This window comes from Cololabis saira, chromosome 21, assembly GCF_033807715.1.
Source record: "Cololabis saira isolate AMF1-May2022 chromosome 21, fColSai1.1, whole genome shotgun sequence".
In the NCBI taxonomy this organism is placed as follows: Eukaryota; Metazoa; Chordata; class Actinopteri; order Beloniformes; family Belonidae; genus Cololabis; species Cololabis saira.
The window spans coordinates 38,627,191-38,647,550 of record NC_084607.1 but is presented as its reverse complement, the minus strand read 5'-3'; the positions used below and the strand labels follow the sequence as shown (position 1 = coordinate 38,647,550).

At 46.5% G+C, this 20,360-nt stretch overlaps 1 protein-coding gene across 2 annotated transcripts in view; it reads left to right on the top strand.

Annotated features, from left to right (window-relative positions):
* rrn3 (RRN3 homolog, RNA polymerase I transcription factor) overlaps nt 1-20,360 on the top strand; it is an 84,326-nt gene that overhangs the window by 38,092 nt on the left and 25,874 nt on the right. For both annotated transcript variants that reach the window (XM_061712524.1, XM_061712525.1), the window contains exons 11-14: nt 1,102-1,232; nt 6,230-6,360; nt 6,479-6,666; nt 7,981-8,089. In XM_061712524.1, the coding sequence (XP_061568508.1) occupies nt 1,102-1,232; nt 6,230-6,360; nt 6,479-6,666; nt 7,981-8,089 (559 nt within the window). The remainder of the gene's footprint in view (nt 1-1,101; nt 1,233-6,229; nt 6,361-6,478; nt 6,667-7,980; nt 8,090-20,360) is intronic.

Sequence of the window (20,360 nt, the reverse complement as noted above, 5' to 3'; positions counted from 1 at the left end):
TAGTAAACAAAAGTCGCACGTCAGAGCAGATTTGTTGTTGTTTTGGCGCATAATGTGACGTTCGAAAACGCAAAACTCCAGTTGTGTGTGTCTACACGCATCTACATAAACAGAGTTTTCAAAAATCTTCACTTTGCCCGGAGTTTTTTTTAAACATTCGTTTATTTGCGTTTTCGTGTGGATGATCAAAACGTAGGAAAATATCTCCGGTTTAGCAGATATCCGCAGATATCCGGCTACGTGTGGACGGGGTCTAAAATTGTCAATGGAATGAAAACCGTGGATACCGCAGACAGCCTGGAGCCAGAAGTGGAGGTGAAGGAGGCGACTTAAGTGCTGTTCGCCGCGGCCCAGGGTGGGAAGAGGGCCGCTGATGAAGACTGACTTTGAAGTAAATGAAGACTTTGGAGTGGCCTAGTCAAAGTCCAGACCTGAATCCCATTGAGATGCTGAGGCATCACCTTAAAAAGGAGGTTCCTGCTAGAAAACCCTCCAATGTGGCTGAATTACAACAATTCTGCAAAGATGAGTGGGCCAGAATTCCTCCACAGCTGGAAAAGACTCATTGCCAGTTATGGCAAACGCTTGATTGCAGTTGTTGCTGCTGAGAGAACAACCAGTTATTAGGTTTAGGGGGAATCACCTTTTCACACAGGGCCATGTAGGTTTGGATTTTTCTTTCCCATTAATAATAAAAACCTTCATTTAAAAACTGCATTTTGTGTTTACTTGTGTTATGTGTGCGTGTGGAAAAAAAAGTGATATATTAAAAAATATATCATATATATTTTATATCAAAAATGCATATATATATATATATATATATATATATATGCCTTAGGTTCTTACCAACATGGTATTAACCATTAATATATATGCACACGATAAAGTCGTGTTGGAGGACCGGGCGGGTAAGACACCACGAATTATCACATTATTAAGTGCGTGCGTGCGTGCGTGCGCGCATATCTTTTTCCCCACTCACATTTGTAAAACAAATTAGATTACGAGCTTTAACATGTTAGCATCTTACAAAAAGAAAAATAGTTTTTCTGAAGCATGTTAAATGGTTTTCATCAGCTGCTTTGTTCTCTCTCTTAGGCTCGTTTCATGTGGAAAAGACGAAGGAGTTGTACAAAGATTTGTTGAGCGTGTTTGATAAGCTGATTCTACCAACACATGCTTCTTCTCATGTCCAGTTTCTACTCTTTTACCTCTGCAGCTTCAGACTGGTCAGTATTCTGAACATTAAGTATAACATATGATGGCAAAAGATCAAACTGTTGTCACTTGTGTTGTCAAGGTTTCTATCCAGTAGAAGTGACACATTTTAATGATATGACATTGGAGCCCAATTTTAATGTTAAAGATGTAATTGTTTTGGTATTTACATCTCCCTTAACTTTCACCTTTTAAAATTCTGTCATTCGAAGTAGAAAACTTTTAGCGCACCGGATATGCAGAAAGGTTCGTCGGATGAGGAAAGCTGCAGCCAATTTAAAAAGAAAACTCCCACACACGACGCCTTGAAAAAGGTCTATGACCGAAACGTTGGCCCAATAAACACTAGTACGGTGAGAAGAAGGTGTGGGGGAGTTTTCTTTTTAAAATCCTGTAATTAACAATGCAGGTCCATCACAGAGTCAGTGATGTCGTAGGTTTCAAATGTTTGCTTAAAAAGCCCAAGTCTGACAAGTCTGACATTAGAGAAATGCAGGAAAACACACACAACGGGCACACAAGCCTTCGGAATCTGCAAAAGAGAAAACAAACAAACTGAAACGGGAACAGGCAGAGACACAAACAGCAACCATTCCAGGTCTCTAAAACTGAATCAGGACTAGGATACTGCGATTATCTGTCCCTGAAACTGTGGGGTGAGTGTGTAGGTGAGTGAGCAGGTGTGTATGTCTGTGTAAGTGTGTGTGTGCAAAGTGAAAACAAGGTTTTACCTGAACTGCAACTACAGTGGAGGAGGGAGCCAGGAAGCTCACGGCAACGGACCAGGACCCAGCCGAGTACCAGCCACCAGGCTGATCGCGGAGCCAAGAGGTCCACGCCCTCCAGACCCCCCACCCGGTGAGAGGCCAGCCCCCCCGGAGAGACGGGGCCCCCCCGGAGAGACGGGCCACCCCGACCGTCCACGCTGGCGGGCCGGCACCCGTCCGGCACCCGCAAGGGCAGCGGGGGGGAAGCAGAGACGGACACGGAGCGAGGGAATCCCCCGACAAGGAGCCACTCGGACAAGCCCAACAGCAAGGAGTCCCAAACCCAGGCTGGACAACGGACACCCATTCACACAGATACACCAACATACACCCAGTGACAAAGACGTGGACAATCATTCTCTCACCACTCCCCCGCCCCACCGGAGGCCCGGCACAGCCCACCCAGGCAGGGGCCACCGCCCACCCAGGCAGGGGCCAGCCCCCCGATGCAGAAGCTCCAGGCCCACACCCCAGCCCACCCGGAATCGTCCGGAGAACCACTCAGGTCCACAAGTCTTATCTTGATTAAACTGTAAGAAATGAAAGGTGCAGCTGGTAGTGCAGCGGTCTCACAGCTAGAAGGTCCTGGGTTTGATGCCGGGGACGCTGTGGGTGCTGAAGTGCTTGTTAGTTCCCCCATGACTTCAGCACCCTGGGGGGGGGGGGTTGGAAAGGGCCTTTCTGTGTGGAGTTTGCATGTTCTCCCCGTGTTCAAGTAGGGTGGAGACCTGAGCTCAGTGCAGGACACAATCAGGAAGTGGGACGAAATTTATTGGATATTTCAAACTTTTTTAACAAATAAAAAGGCCCAGGATCACTCTGGATGAGCTTCAGGGGTCATGATCACTCTGGATGAACTGCAGAGGTCAGAGGTCACCTACAACTGAGGTGGGAGACTCTGGCCGTTTCCGAATTTGTATACTGATTTGGCCAAAGTGTAGTAAGTAGTATGCTGTATGTGAACAGAAGGAAATCTGCAGTGTGCGAAAAATACCCGGATGTTTTACTGATTTGGAAAAAAATCCGCAGCATGCATCAGACCAGCCTACCTCGCTTACTATATCCCAGAATGCAATGCGGCCTCGGCCGGGCAGCGCTTTTTTCTTTTTTTTCCTCAAAGTTTTATTGAGAAAACAGCTGCAACCGGACAGTGATGTGATGTGAAGGCAGAAAAGACTAGTTGCACCGTGGAGAGGGAGAAGGAGGAATATAAATGTAAGTAACTTTAATATATAACTTTTTAAATTCAATTTAGTGTAAGGACAACGATTAAAAATTGTGACAAAGCTACGTTGCCCATTTGTAATGAATGTAGAACTTGGCATATTTGTCCTAATAACGTTAATACAAAGCGATAACGTAACGTTTTTAATAGGTTTTTAGGTTTCTGTTAGTTATCTTAGCGTGCTTGCTAGGTAAACTAAGGTGATTTAAGTGTTTGACAATGTTATATATCGGTAGTTCGTGGTATTTTCATGAAATAACTACTTTTCATTGCTGTGTTTTGACAGAGAATTTGTCCGGGAGCTGAAATAAATAGATGCAGAGAGAGCGACTCGACAGAGAGCAGAAGAACTTTGTTAATATTAAAATAAAATGAAATTCAATAGACTGATATGTTCATTTTAATACATTTATTAAAATCCCTTTCCATCCCTTATGTTATTTCATCAATGAATGTGGTATCACTGCTATTACAACATTTAAGTGTTGAGACACTTTGAAATACTTTCAACCACTTTGAGATATTTTCAAACACTTTGCTGGATTTTAAAACACTTTTTTAATTTTAAGACAGACAGGTCGGTTTTCAGTGCAGCCCCTCCAGAGCTTCCAGCCTGCCTCCAGCCACATGTGTCCGCTGCCCAGGCCTCGTCCTCGGCTCCATTTTTACTAAAATGAGACATTCCTGCAGTATTTCTGAACGTGTTTTGGTCAGTGCTATTATTTGTAATATATCATATTATTTGTAATCAGCACAAAATATCTCTCCCCATATGATAAAATCCACCACCCCCCCTGATTTTTCTTTACAACTCGAGTACAGGATATATATATATATATATATATATATATATATATATATATATATTTATCTAACAGTTGTAGCTTTGTTTTGTCTGTAGTTTGTAGTTTTGTCTGAATATAAAGTGAAGCTTCATGTTTTCTTTTTTTACTAGATAAATGAATAAAGATCTATCTATCTATCTATCTATCTATCTATCTATCTATCTATCTATCTATCTATCTATCTATCTATCTATCTATCTATCTATCTATCTATCTATCTATCTATCTATCTATCTATCTATCTATCTATCTATCTATCTATCTATCTATCTATCTATCTATCTATCTATCTATCTATCTATCTATCTATCTATCTATCTATCTATCTATCTATCTAGTAAAAACATGAAGCTTCACTTTATATTCAGACAAACTAACGTGACAGATACAACTGTTAGATTTCATCTGTTAAACCAACATTTATCTTCCTAAATGGTTTATTTCAGCCAGCGGTAATTCTCCACAGAGCTGCAGTTTCTCCCCGGGACGGCGCCGTGGGTTGACCCAGCGATCACGTCTGTTCTCCGGCCGTGAGCTGCTGATGCGGCCGGACCGGCGGCTCATTTGATCCCCGGAACATCGTATAAAATTTCTTAACAGGCGTTATTTGGATAAACTGAGCCCAGGGTGGGGATCTTAACGGTTACTTTTAAGCCTGAAAAGATGTTAAAACGTAATAAAGTGGCATATTAACAGCGCTACAGCTGGAATTACAACAGCTTCTAGTCTGCTTTTAAATCTCAACTTTCGCGGACGTTTTGGTGCGAGATGCATTCTGGGATACACTGTAGCACACTGCTGTGTGAACGGTCTGCTGGAGCAGCGTACTGATTCGTTCATTTAGTAGGCAGTATTCAGTGCATACTTTGCAGTATGTAGCATATAGTGCGGTAGTGTCCGAATTCGGAAACGGCTTCTGTCCATACGACAACAATTAGTCGTATACTGCACAATTCTGACCTTTATGGAAGAGTGGCAAAAAGAAAGCCATTTATTAAAGATATCCATATAAAGTATTGTTTAAAGTTTGCCACAAGCCACCTGGGAGAGACACCAAACATGTGGAAGAAGGTGCTCTGGTCAGATCAGACCAAAATCAAACTTTTTGGCAACAATGCAAGACGTTATGTTTGGCGTAAAAGCAACACAGCTCATCCCCCTCAACACACCATCCCCACTGTCAAACATGGTGGTGGCAGCATCATGGTTTGGGCCTGCTTTTCTTCATCAGGGACAGGGAAGATGGTTAACATTGATGGGAAGATGGATGGAGCCAAATACAGGACCATTCTGGAAGAAAACCTGATGGAGTCTGCAAAAGACCTGAGACTGGGACGGAGATTTGTCTTCCAACAAGACAATGATCCAAAACATAAAGCAAAATCTACAATGGAATGGTACGCAAAAAAACATATCCAGGTGTTAGAATGGCCAAGTCAAAGTCCAGACCTGAATCCAATGGAGAATTTGTGGAAAGAACTGAAAACTGCTGGTCACAAACGCTCTCCATCCAACCTCACTGAGCTCCAGCTGTTTTGCAAGGAGGAATGGGCAAAAATGTCAGTCTCTCGATGTGCAAAACTGATAAGAGACAAACCCCAAGAAACTTACAGCTGTAATCGCAGCAAAAGGTGGCGCTACAAAGTATTAACTTAAGGGGGCTGAATAATTTTGCACGCCCAATTTTTCAGTTTTTTATTTGTTAAAAAAGTTTGAAATATCCAATAAATTTCGTTCCACTTCATGATTGTGTCCCACTTGTTGTTGATTCCTCACAAAAAATTACAGTTTTATATCTTTATATTTGAAGCTAAATGTGGCAAAAGGTCAAGGGGGGCAAATACTTTCGCAAGACACTGTACATGCAGGATATGTATTGGTTGCTCTCTCTTGTGACAAAATGATGACCAGAAATGATTCATTTTGCATCACATTTAAATTAATTATAGTCTCAAACTATGGCTGTTAAAAAAAATGAAATTTGCAAGTTTGATAAAGCTATTCAGACATACATTTTCAGGAATTGCCTTGTGGCAACAGACATGTGCCGTTGGTTATATTTCTTTCTCATAAAGGTCATTAATGTATTTATTTTGAATTTTTTTACTGTTTGTGAGATGAGCAGCTTTTGGAGGCCTGAATGTACTTAGTTTGTGCATGGTTTGTCTCAGGCCCTGGCAGAGGCCTTCCTGGATCACTTGTGGAAGATCCTCCAGAACCCGTCTGAACCTCCAGTCATCCGTCAGGCTGCCGTTGGATACCTGGGAAGTTTTCTTGCCCGAGCCAAGTTCATCCCCCTGCTGTGAGTTGATGTGTACTTTCTTCTTTAAAACTGCAAAGCAACGGAAAGCTAAGTATATTCCTGATTATCCACCCGTTGTAATCTATTGTCCACCTTCTTTGTGTCTCCTGCCCACCAGCACTGTCCGGGCCTGTCTGGACCTACTTGTTTCTTGGATCCATCACTACATTGACGGCCAGGACAACAGTGGAAAACAAGTCTGTTGTGACATCAGTCAGCACGGCCCCTTTTATGCTGCCTGTCAGGCGGTGTTTTACACACTTATCTTCAGACACAGAGCCATATTGGAGGCCGACATGAAGAAAGGTGAGTGCTGTCACTATTTAACTTCTGAAACGGCAGCAAATCATCCAACATCAGGGCAAAACCATAAAGAAGATACCAGATACCGCTGGCTGATCTGAACTGAGCGGTTGACCACGGTCCATGATATCCGGGTCGGGCTGGTTAGAATTATTATTGCACTTTGAAAATAAATATTTCAACACAATTTTGTAGCATTTAAAAATGTAAAAGCTATATATGTAATAAATACTAAGACATTGTTGGCCCATATGCACAAAGATGCAGCAGGACGATGGAGGTGATGGATATGGTCGGGGAAAAGTTGAAGACGGGCAATTGAAAACTAAAAGATACACAGATAGAAAATAGAAAATTAAGATGATACATGTGCTTTTTAAAATTTATTTGAGCTGATGAATCCTCAATATTTCAAAGTTTAGGTTAAGACAGACCATAATTATTCTTAGCGCAGAGAAACAAGATCACTCTTTTGTTCTTTACTTAATCAAATGCCAGGTCCTGGATGGTCTTTTTTGTTCATATTTATTATCATTATCATCGTCATTATTATTATTATTATTATTATTATTATTATACTTAAAGGAGCATGAGGCTCCTTTTAAGAAATGAGACTCTCTAGCACCACCCTTCACCACGACGGCCATCGGGGGTACTGCAGCCAACAGCGAAGCCAACGGGAGAACGGGGAGAACGCGCATGCAGCGTCATGTGACGTCACATCCGCAGCCCAGCGCGGGAAATTTGGGCCCGAATTGCAGCACATTTTGCAGCACACAGCCTGTTCAAGGCAACGGAGAGATACACTAGAGGGCTCATTCTTTTGGGTTTGGAACGCTTCATCTGACATTATTACTAGAAAACTTAAAACGTATACGAATTTTTTTCATAAATCCTGCCTCAATCCGGCCTCAAGCTCCTTTAATTCAGCTATAATTCATGTCCAATTTGTTGGAATGTTTAAAGTTCTAATTAATAAAGATGTTTTTCAACGATGGCTGATTCCATCGATGATACCAGCAACAATATGTTTCACATGTATCCAACACTTGATCCCAGATGAAAGCCCCTTGTCTGGGGACCGGGCTGCAGCCCTGTGATTATGCTGGCGCAGACGTCTTGCTGATATGGTAAATTCTCGGACAGACATGTCTAAACTATATGTGTAATGGCACATTAACATGTTAACACTCGTGCTTGTTCAAATACACTCAGGTAATGATGAGTTGAGGGTTATGGGACGCGTCATGGGTGGGGTCCTATTTTGGCATCACTGGGAGATGATGAACTAAATCCTGAATCTCTTTGTGTTGTCAGGTCTGGAGTACCTGCAGAGTCTTAACTTGGAGCGGGTAGTGACATGTCAGCTGAACCCTCTCAAAGTGTGCCTTCCTTCAGTCACCACCATGTTTGCCGCCATCACCAGGTACAAATAACACGTCCTTCCATCACCTGCTCAAGTCATCGATGAGCTATTCCAGTTGTCAGAGAGCACAGTGGTTGGACCTTATCAGGCTATCATAGCTAGAGCTGGGTATCATCACTGACCTCCCGATACCATACCATTTCCATACACTTGGTCCCAAGTCGATACGATTTCCGATACGATTCGATATCGACATTCTAGTTACAATTCCAATTTTGCTTTGGCAATGGAAGGGATTCTCACGTTATTCCTCGCCGGAATAACGTGATCCTTCCGGGCGCTACGTCCGGCTGGACAAGCCCCACCCTGTCTGGTGAAAAGAAGCTGCTGTTCACTTCTCAGGTTAAGGAGAAGACCTGAGCTCAGTTAGGAACTCCCAGGGTTGGTAGAGGGAGCAACGCCCAGGACTGACTTAGGTAGGAGCACTGGGGGGTGAAATGGGGAAAAAAATCGGGTTACAAAATTATTATTATAATTTTTTTTTTAAATCGTTACTTTTATTTATGTATCGATAATCGTTCCTACACATGTATATCGATAAAATATTGATATATCGATATTTTCAACCCACCCCTAATCATTTAGATTTTTTGCAGAATTGGACCCCACTAATAAAAGAATATCTTTCTCTGACAAGCTTTCTCATATAGTACTTGACAAATCAGCTCTTTAGGGTGGAGCCTTGTCGGGGGACATTTTTGTTATGAAAATGAGACTGTTTGGTGTTCATATAATTTCTTAAGTGGTGTTCAGTGTCCTCATAGCTCCAGTTCACCACAAAAGTCATCTAAACATTATAGAGATGTCAACTTAAATGCCTGTTATCAAACACTGTCAAGCTCAGAAAACCAACAGGTTGGATACTTGATTCAACAGAGCTCAGGCCATTTTGGTGCCCGAGGAAAAATGATGGTTTGGCGCCCCTCAAACACCAGGAATGGATGGACAATAGCTGTTTGACAGACCTTAAAGGATTAGTGGTTGAATCCATCTGTCCATCCATGTTCTACACCTGCATAATCCTATACAGGGTCAAAGTTCCTGTTTAGGTTTTTGTGCAAGTATTGAGAAAGACCCGAAAGCTCCCACAAATGAATGATAAAAAATGTGCTATATTCTAATTTTATTCATCTGCTTTGCCGTAAGCGTGAATCCCAGCTTTAGATAACAGAAACTGTGTCGCTGCAGAGGTTTGGGGGCTGCTGGGAGCTGCTGGGAGCTGCTGGGAGCTGCTGGGAGCTGCTGGGAGCTGCTGGGAGCTGCTGGGAGCTGCTGGGAGCTGCTGGGAGCTGCTGGGAATCGGCTCTCACCTGTGGGACTACTGGAGAGACTTTCTCAGTGCATCTGAAAACTGAGACAATATTATGATGGAGTGGACCAGTGGCGTAGCCACGGGTGTGCCAGTGCCACCCACAGAGACAGCTGGCACACCCAAAAATTTGATGCATTTTTTTTTGTTTTTGTTATAGTCTTACTAATGTTATATTCTAAATCTAGGCTATTAGTATGTAATCATGATGTTCAAAATAATTCAAAATAAAAAATCTTATTTTCGCATGTAAAAATCCCTCGTCAGGCGATGTGTCGCGGCACCTGGACGTACAACTCATCAAATGGAGGGTGGATGGCGGACATGAGTTCCCGTCCATTATTGAAGTCTTAGGGCCTGATTTACTAAAGGTTTGCATGTGTAAAAACGTGTGCAAACTTGACAGCACCCGCAAACCAAAGTGCCAGCTGATCTACTAACAGCGTGCAAAGAGGACTGCGCCTCTCAAATGCGCAAAATAGCACACGCAATTCATTTAGTACTTTTGCCCTGATGAATAATCAATATGGGGCGTACCCGCCAGAAATCGCTAAATACTGGGAGGGGAAGATGCAAATTGGTCCATTTACCACGCGCAATGAGATTTACCAAGCCTGAAAGTAATTGCGCGTATTGTGATTGCGTCTGTATTTAATACGTTCGAAAGGAAGGTGCTAATCTGCTGCTGATGTTATTGTGGCAAGGAGGCGACATCCAAAATCAAAGAATACGCAGAGAGAGAGTCTTTATTCTGCTGCATGCTATTTTAAAAATGGTTGCACAAGTTTTATTAAAGGCCACTTTTTCTTTAGTTCTTCGCCTTATATCTTGCCACCTTCTTTTAATGTGCCCCCCTCCACTCGCCCACAAGCAGGCCAAGCCTTTGTGCCAAACTTTGTATTTTATTGATTACTTATCTTATTGAACGTGAAATCATCCTTTGTAAATTACATTTAATTAAAACCCGTGCTTATTAATCACAAAACACAGGTTAAACATCATGACCAAATCCGCTGCGACCCGGTGTGTCTGTGATCAGCGCAGACAGACTGCAGCTTCGCCTGAATTATGGTTCTGCGTTAAATCGACGGCGGTCGCGGTGCGGTGTTCGTCGCCGCGTACCCTACGCCGTCGTTTCTGCGTTGGTGTGACCCGGAACCATAAATCAGCCAATCAGGGAGCAAGGGGTTGGGGGAGCTGGGTTGATGTTGATCCGCGGACAAAACTTGTTAAGGAGCATCAAACTCACTCTTATCTACGCGGAAATAACGCTAAAATATAAAGAAGGCTTCCCAAAGTGTGATCTATGGTGAAATAGGAAAATTAAGATGTGCAACTCTTCTAAAGGTGAGACATGCATTTAATTGACTTCATGGCGCCAGCCTTGGCGTTTATTATTACGCAAATGTGGAATGTTTGGGTTTGTCTAATTTCGTCAAATTAAATTTGGAGATTCACCGTTCACATTTTTATGTGTATGCGTTGTATGAGAGAGAGATGGAGAGGGCGAGGGAGGGAGGGAGAGACGTGGCCTGTACGTCGTTGTTTTTTGTTTTTTTGCAGTTTGGGTGCACAATATACTTGTGTGTGTGTGTGTGTATTAAAAAGAGATTTTGCAGTATGTTGTGTAATTGAAACTGGTTTGCTGTGATCGTTGATGGCAAACTCATATTAAGCATTTACATCGCTGGTTATTATGTTCCCCCCAATTAGATCTGTTCTGCCGCCGACTCTGTTTTAACCTCATCTGCCGTTCTTTTTGTCTTACCAACTGCATTTATTCTATCACAGATTTTCTCCGATATTGCGTTTCTTTTGGTAATGTTTAAATGTCTTTGCTGTAGTTCATGAATGTGTTTATTTGCCTCTTCCACTAATATTTGTAAATCCACCGCGTCAAATTAAATTTTGCGCTTGCGACTATATCCTGCTTTCCATCCAGACTCTCCATGGCGCAAAGTTTGCGCTCGCAAACCGTAAGACGCGCAACACCTCATTTAAATACTGCAGTTTGCACCTGTTATCAATTGCGCACGCAATCTTAGTTGATCACCCGCAAAACACACAACAACAGCACGCGCAAACTTTTTCAGTGCACACGCAATTTAGTACTCTTTATTTAGGATCTTAGTAAATCGGGCCCTTAGACTCCTGCGACAAAGATGTTTTATCCAAGATTAACTGTTTGCATCGTATTCTGATAGCATTGCCTGTTACAAGTTGCTCCGTGGAGCCTTTTTTTTCCAGTCGTCAACAGGATCAGAGCCATCAGAGCGACAACGCTCACAGAGAGACTGAGGAGCCTCTCGTTGCTCATGTTTGAAAAAGAGTTCAAGGAAAAACTGGACCCTGATGAAACTTCAAAGAAACATCTCCTGGATGCACTGGGACACATCTTCAGTGATGTATCCTAGGGTCATCGGGTGTTTCGGGTCTCGCAACATCAGACACCCTCTCCTAGGTGACCCAGCCGGGGGTGATCAGCTCCCGGCTTGCGTCCCAGCAGCAACCCACGGATCTGCCCTCTTTAGCCACAACCACCTTGTGGCTTTCTCTGCAGCCTCACTTGTGGATTTAATGGCCCTCTTCTTTGCTGCTCCTGCAATGCCCAAGCGACCTAGGGCTTTGCAGAGCGAGCGTCCCGCGAAGCCTCGACAGCCGACTTCTATGGGCTCATAGTATGTTCTCCAGCCCCTTCCCCTACACTCCTCCACCAACTCCTGGTATTTTGCACGTTTCCTCTCGTTGGCTTCCTCGATCCGCTCTTCCCAGGGCACTGTCAGCTCCAGCATGATCAGGTGTTTTGACTCTTCGGAGGTGATGATCATGTCTGGCCGGAGAGATGTTGTAACAATGTGCTGGGGGAACCTCAGCTGTTTCCTGAGGTCGACGTGCAGCTGCCAATCAGGGGCTGTATGTAGGAGTCCTGATGCTGTCTGTGGGCCTTTGACGGGTCTCTCTCCAGCTTTGACAAAGGGGATTTCCTTCTTTGGAGCATGGTGTTGTTTGCTGGTGCTGATAGCTGAGGCTATGCTATCTGCAACTGCTTTGAGCACCTGATCGTGGCGCCATCGATAGCGGCCATCGGCCAGGGCCCTTGGACAGCTGCTGAGGAGGTGTTCTAGGGAGCCTCTTCCGGAGCAAAGGGGGCAGGAAGGTGTTTCGCTCTTCCCCCACACATGGAGGTTTGCTGGACTTGGGAGAGCATCGTAGACTGCCTGCACAAGGAACCGAACGCGATGGAAGTCTGCCTGCATGATGTTGGACCAGGTGACTTTGCGCTGCAACGTGCTCTCCCACCTTGTCCATGCTCCCTGCTGCCGGAGTCCCACCGCCCTGCTCACTCACTCTTCCTCCACACCTGCTCGGACCTCTTCCTGGAGTAGATGGTGCCTCTCCTTGCCTCGGGCCTGGCTGACTTTGGACTTTGGGAAGTAGCCCAAGCCTGCCCTTCCTGTTGCCAAGACCCCCACCAGTGCCTTCTGCCTTAGGCGAGACTCTGCCACCTCCACTGCCTTCTCAGCCCTCCACTTCCTACCCGTCCTCACTTCAATCCCAGCTGATGCTACCTTGCAGTCCCTGGAATCCCTGTACTGTAGGGCTTCTCTGGTGCGTGCTACCTTAAATTCCTCAGTGAGCCCACTGAAAGGTAGCTGCAGGGTGTTGCTAGACCCATACAGGGCAGCGCTGTTGAGGCTGCGTGGAAGGCCTAGCCACTTCCGGAGAAAGCTGCTGATCTTCCTTTCGAGGGATTCCACGGTTGATACTGGGACTGCATAGATGAGGAGAGGCCACAGGACTCTTGGCAGGATGGAGTGCTGGTAGATCCAGGCTTTAAATCTACCTGGCAGGCCGGACTTGTCCACCTTGGTGAGCCACGCTCCAAGGTCTTCGCCAGACTTCTGGATGGCAGCGGAGTCTCTAAGGCTAGAGTCAAAGAGTTTCCCCAAGCTCTTGATTGGTTGCTCCGTGGTGGTTGGGATTGCAGTTCCTGAGATTGAGAACCGGAACTTGTCAATTACCTTCCCCCTCTTCAGTACCATGGACCTTGACTTGGAGGGTTTGAAACTCATTCTAGCCCATGTGATGGGTCTGTCCAGTCCTTGCAAGATCCACCTGCTCCCTGGCACTGATGTAGTTGTTATGGTAAGATCATCCATGTAGGCTCTTATTGGGGGCTGACGAACACCTGATCTGGACAGAGGCCCTCTGCATTCCACCTCAGCTGCCTTGACCAACGTGTTCATCGCCAGTGCGAAAAGGGTAACAGAGATGGTGCACCCTGTTATTATTCCTTTCCCAAGGCGGTGCCAGTCGGATGTTTCTGACCCTGAAGTGAACCTGAGCCTGAAATTGTTATAATAATCCAGGATCAGGTCTTTGATCTTGCTGGGAACATGGTGGAGGTGTAATGTGAGCTCAACTAGTTTGTGTGGGATGGACCCGTAGGCGTTAGTCAGGTCCAACCACAACACAGCTAGGTCGCCTCTGTTCTCACGGGCCTCTCTGATGAGTTGTGTAACTACACCAGTGTGCTCTAAGCAGCCGGGACCTCCAGGAATCCCACCCTTCTGCACTGAGGTGTCAATGTAGTTGTTCTTGAGGAGAAACTCAGTCAGTCTTCTGGAGATGATGCTGAAGAACACCTTCCCTTCCACACTCAATAGTGAGATTGTCCGAAACTGGTTGATGTTTTTCGAGTCCTCCTCCTTGGGAATCCAAACCCCCTCTGCACACCTCCACTGGTCGGCCACTTTCCCCCTTCGCCAGATTACCTTCAAAGTCTTCCACAGGTGCCGGAGGAGCTCTGGACAGCGCTTGTAGACAAGGTAGGGTACACCACTTGGGCCTGGGGAAGATGCTGAACGGGCTGCCTTGACCACCTCTTCAACTTCCTTTAGGCTAGGCTCCGTCAGCCTGAACTCTGCTGTTGGTAATGCAGGGCTGATAAGAGCTTTGTTGGGTCCCAGATCTTCTTCTCTCAGTGGGTCACTCAAGGTGTTTTCGAGGAAGCGATTCACTTCCTCCCTTGAGCACTTGAGTCGGCCACTGCGCTTGTCCCCAAGCAGTTGTTTTGTGAACCGGAAGGGGTTGGCAATGAAGGCCGCTCGCTTCCTCGCTCTCTCTCTTCCCCGCCTCCTGTGCCATTCTGCTCTGCGGAGGGTTGTCAGCTTCTTCCGCAGGATGTTGCGCAGTTCTGCCAATGGTTGCTTCTCCTCTTCAGCAGCGCACTTGAACTGCTTCTTGAGGGTTCTGAGCTCCTGTCGCAGCTGATGTATCTTGGCGGCCCTGCGGTTCATGGCCAAATCTTTCGGAGCCATAACTAACAATGATGGTGGTCATTGCTAGGAGTCTGCTGTCAGCATCCCCTTTGGCTATGGCTCGAATGATGTTGGACACGTCCTCGTCAAACTGCAGCCACTCACTCCGTCTGCTTGCTGGGGGCCACTTAATCCGCTGCTGTGGAACTACTCTGCTTGGCTTGGGAGACTGTGGTACGGGGAGGGACTGGGGACTGTGGGGTGTCTCCTGTCCGGGCTCCTCCTGCGTCTCACCAGGTCCAGGACCTGTGCGTTGCACCTCGCTCTCCCGCGCCAAACATTTCATCCTGGCCTGATGGATTTTCAGGCCACGTTGGTTCTTGCACAGCTTGCCGCAAATGCATGTTATACTCATAGTCAGTTCGTTTGCTGGGGTCATTAACCTTGGGTCCGTCCGATTGGAGATCTCATCCTCCCCCCCTCTCGGGATCTCCTGGGGGTATAACTCATTAGGGCTTTCCGTAGCTTGATTGGGTTCTTCCTCGCGAAAGATACAGGCTGGAGTGCTAACCCATACTGTCCCGAGCTGTCAACTGTCTCTCCAGTCGTCGACCAAACTATTCTTGGTTGCCACCTAGTCTCTTCCTAGGAGTCACTGGCATCGCCAGACTGTAACTTCAAAGAAACATCTCATTGATAATTGGCGGGTGAAGCCTTGAGTTGCGGTTTGAATGAGACCATCCACTGAGCTGTTTAATGCGGAAACAGAAGATAAAGACTTTTAAGGATTTGCTTGATGTGTAAAGTGAAATAAAATACAATCAAACTAAGTTTTGCTCCCGCTATATTTTTAAATAAGCACACTTGTGTGTGTGTTCTGCAGCGCGTGTGTGTTTTGCATGTCGGGAACTGAGGATGCAGCTGCCGTGGGGTTGCGGGGTCCGATCGCCGCATCCCCGGGGCAGATCCGGCTGAAATGCCGCTGGTCTTTCCCCGGGAGCCCCTCCTACCAGTCCATGTGGGCTCCTCCGGTCCCGGCCGGTCGTAACCGTCCACATTCCCCGGTTAAAGCCGCGGTGATGCGCGCTGCTCCAGCCCGACTTCCTGGTTCCCCAAGCGGGGTCCGATTGACCTGGTTCCCGCCCGCTTTGGGAGCAGGGATTTCTGGGGTACGTCCCAGGTCTGATCAGCTTCACCCTCCGAGATTTTCACCGAAATCTGTCTGTTACAAACCCGGTACCGGATCTCCGACATGCGCGTGTGTGTGTTTCGTTGCGCGAAACACACACATTCTCATTTATGTGGTGCTTGCCTGCCTCGCTGATGGACAGAAAGTGTATGGTGATTTTTAAAAGAAAAACTTTGCATAAGACGTTTCCAGCCGGAGTCATTATAAGGACGAATGAAAAGGGTGACTGGATGAAGGGATGATGATCAAGTGGCTGAGACAGGTCTGGAAATTCGGACTGGCGCAGCTGAATTAGCGGAGCGGAGCTCCTGTCGGATACAAACCCCGGTACCAGATCCCCGACATGCGCGTGTGTGTGAGCGGGACCAGCGCCGGGGAGCGGACCGGGACGCGGGACCCGGGACCAGCACGGGGGGGCGGAGGAGGACCAGCGCGGGGGAGCGGACTGGGAACCGGGACGCGGGACCAGCGCGGTCGGGATCCGCAGCACAACGGGGTATGAAAAGTTTATTTACTCTTGTGCTTGCCTGCCACGCTGATGGACAGAAACTGCCGGCTATGGTGATTTTTAAAAGATATGAACCTTTGAAGGGTTTGATTGATGTGAAAAGTGAAATAAAATATCAAACTAAGTTTTGCTCCTGCTCTATTTTTAAATAAGCACTCTTGTGTGTGTGTTTTGCAGCGTGTGTGCAGCTCCGTGTCTGTAGACTGCGCCTTTTGGGTCGGTGCGCCGTATGTGTGTTTTAAAACCAAAAATGACACACAAAACTGAGGGTGCGCCTTTTCACACGGTGCGCCGTATGGTCGTGAAAATACGGTACTTATTATATTATATATATATTATTATACTTATATATTGAGAGCACACAAAGCACAAAGAGAGCACAAACAACGTGTGGATATGATTTGCACTGTTAATAATGTTGGATATACATGCTTTTGAATGTTTGTGGAGGTGTAACGTCTAGTTTTGTTGAAAATAAATTTGGCACACCCAGTCTTTGCTGGTGCACACCCAAAGTCTCTTTTCTGTTGACAGGTTGACAGATGGAATTGTTTGATGCTTTGCCTGCAGTTTGCAGCCATCCTAGCCCCCTTGTAACACCCTTCCACGTTGTCATTTCACACACCACTCGTTTCCCCCCTGATAGGTAGAACAGAGGCGTAACAGCAGCAGTAGGACTGCAACAATTAGTCAACGTTGTCAACAGAAATTGATAATGAAACTAGTCGCCTACTAATTTAAATGTGGACTATTGTCTGCAAAAATACAATTTCAACAGAGTGAGCCATCTTCTTCCTTCCCATCTTTGCTGAGTTGCACATGCGCAATAGAGTGCAGCGCCAGGTTATATGGTGAGATGCAACACTATGGTGACTGGCAAAGTTCATTTAAAGATATATTTTTTAATCAAGTGTCCATCTTGACTTATTTAAAATGATCACATCATTTAACAATCTCATACAAAATGTAAAAGTTGAAATCTGAATAAATTATAATAATTCATAATCTGATTAGTCAACTAATCATTTCAACAGTCGCCTACCAGCATAGTTGTTAAGCCTGAATTGTTGTCCTGCGTTAAAGCAACGCAGAGCCTGCACTGTTGCCGTGATGCCGTCGGACTGCTCCGTCACTCCATTTCTCCGTGGTGCAGTACCAGAGCGGTGCAACCAGAGCTAGTTGATACTTTGTTCAGCTTCCGGCTTTTCCGGTCACAGTGAATCAAAGAGATAAGGACAACTATTGTGCAAAAAACCAAAACAACCCAAAAAAAAAAAAAATCACACACACACACACGAAGAAAAGAGCGCTGAAAGTTCACGACGGCTTCATGAACCGGAACCGGAAATGTGTTGCTACCAAGCAAACCAATCACAGCCCTCTTGGTCTGCGTTGGGTCTGCGTCGCCTCGACGCGTAGTAACATTTTTGGGAGGTGCACGTCAGACTACGGCGTAGGCTACGGAGAGACTCCCGTGTAGCCGTGTACCTTACGGCGTAGGTTTAATGCACAACCAGAATTCAGCCTTTAGTTGCAGCAGAATGAAATGTTGCGTTGTTACGCCTCCATGGGTTTTGCACAGCATGGTTTGGTGCAGTAAAGGTGCTAGAGGGCTATGTTAGCCTGTGGGACTCCTGACGCAGTAGATAGGTACCGGCAGGCCAATCGAGCCGGGGGTCGGGCGGTCCTGGAGGCAAAAACCCGGGTCTGGGAGGAGTTCTGGAGGAAGACTTTCGGTCGGCCTCAAAGAAATTCTGGAGGACCTTTCGGCGCCTCAGAAGGGGGAAGCATTACTCTGCCGTCACTGTTGCGGTGCGGGTGGGGAGCTGTTGACCTCGACTGGGGACATCGTCGGACGGTGGAAGGAATACTTCGAGGATCTCCTCAACCCGACTGACATGCCTTCCACTGAGGAAGCAGAGAGTGGGGACTCTGGGACCTGCTCATCCATCACCCAAGCCGAGGTCACTGAGGTGGTTCGTAAGCTCCTCAGTGGCACCGGGGGTGGATGAGATTCACCCTGAGTACCTCAAGTCTCTGGATGTCGTAGGGCTGTCTTGGTTGACACGTCTCTGCGACATTGCATAGAGGAACGGGATAGTGGATAGTGGAATGGCAAAGTGGTCCGATAGTCGAACCTCGGATTCAGGAGGAACAATGCGGTTTTCGTCCCGGTCGCGGAACACTGGACGAGCTTTACACCCTCCGCAGGGTGCTCGAGGGTTCATGGGAATTTGCCCAACCAGTCTACATGTGTTTTGTGGATCTGGAGAAGGCATTTCACCGTGTCCCTCGTGCCATTCTGTGGGGGGTGCTCAGTGAGTATGGAGTCCGGGGCCCTCTATTAAGGGCTGTCCGGTCTCTGTATGATCGGAGCAGGAGTTTGGTTCACATTGCCAGCAGTAGATCAGACTTGTTCCAGGTGCATGTTGGGCTCCGGCAGGGCTGCCCTTTGTCACCGGATCTGTTTATAATTTTTATGGACAGGATTTCTAGGCATAGCCAGGGGCCGGAGGGAATCCGGTTTGGGAACCACAGGATTCCATCTCTGCTCTTTGCGGATGATGTTGTCCTGTTGACTTCATCGGACCGGGACCTTCAGCATGTGCTGGGGCGGTTTGAGGCCGAGTGCGACGCGGCAGGGATGAGAATCAGCACCTCCAAAACCGAGGCCATGGTTCTCCATCAGGAAAGGGTGGTGTGCCTTCTCCGGGTGGGTGGAGAAGTCCTGCCTCAGGTGGAGGAGTTCAAGTATCTCGGGGTCTTGTTCACGAGTGAGGGAACAATGGAGCGGGAGATTGACAGACGGATCGGTGCAGCGTCCGCAGTTATGTGGTCGATGTACCGGACCGTCGTGGTGAAGAGGAGGCTGAGTCGAAAGGCGAAGCTCTCGATTTACCGGTCAATCTACGCACCTACCCTCACCTATGGTCATGAACTTTGGGTAGTGACCGAAAGGACAAGATCGTGGATACAAGCGGCCGAGATGAGTTTCCTCCGCAGGGTGGCTGGACGCTCCCTTAGAGGGAGGAGTTAGGTTGAGGAGTTCGGTCACCCGGGAGGAGCTCGGAGTCGAGCCGCTGCTCCTTCACATTGAGAGGAGTCAGCTGAGGTGGCTTGGGCATCTGTACCGGATCCTCCTGGACGCCTCCCTAGGGAGGTGTTCCAGGCATGTCCCTCCTACCTAGGGAGGTGTTCCAGGCATGTCCCTCCTCCCTAGGGAGGTGTTCCAGGCATGTCCCTCCCCCTTTTTTTAAATTGAAAGTTAAATATCTCAAAAACCTTAATAAGTAGCACGATGAGGTTGTACGGTCCTTTAGTGCCAATCGGGCCGAGTGTTTGTAAGTTTGAACGATGTCTCTACGATAAAGTTCGGCCGAGAAATAAGCGTCCGAATTTTCGCCTTTTTTTTTTCTTTTTGGCATCTAGCGTTGCCACTGTAACACTTTTGACTGAGAAAAGTAACGGCCATCGAGGCAACGATGGAGACGCATCTAACGATGTATGCCATGCATGGGTGCATGTTGTGTTTCGGGCCACATTAATAAACGAAAAAAGTGTGCGGAATAATAATAATTCAATATGGCCGACTTCCTGTTCGGTTTCGGCCATGGCGCCAAGAGACTTTTCTTTAAGTTGCGCCATGATACAGGTGTGTACTGATATTTCACCAGGCCTGGCTTGCGTGCAAAATTTAGTGACTTTTGGGGCACGTTTAGGGGGAAAAAAGGCCCTCATTTCGCCGGAAACAGAAAAACGAGAAAAATTCCTACAGATACAATAGGGCCTTCAGTGCTCGGGCCCTAATGATAGTGAATAGAAACTAAAGATCATCTAGGACGGGCATTTGATTTTAAAAGAAAAGAACAACAAAGTGATCTTGTCTCCCTGCGCTAGGAATAATTATGGTCTGTCTTAACCTAAACGTTCCAACATTGAGGATTCATCAGACCAACAAATTAAAGAAAGCACGTGTATCATCTTAATTTTCTATTTTCCCAGTT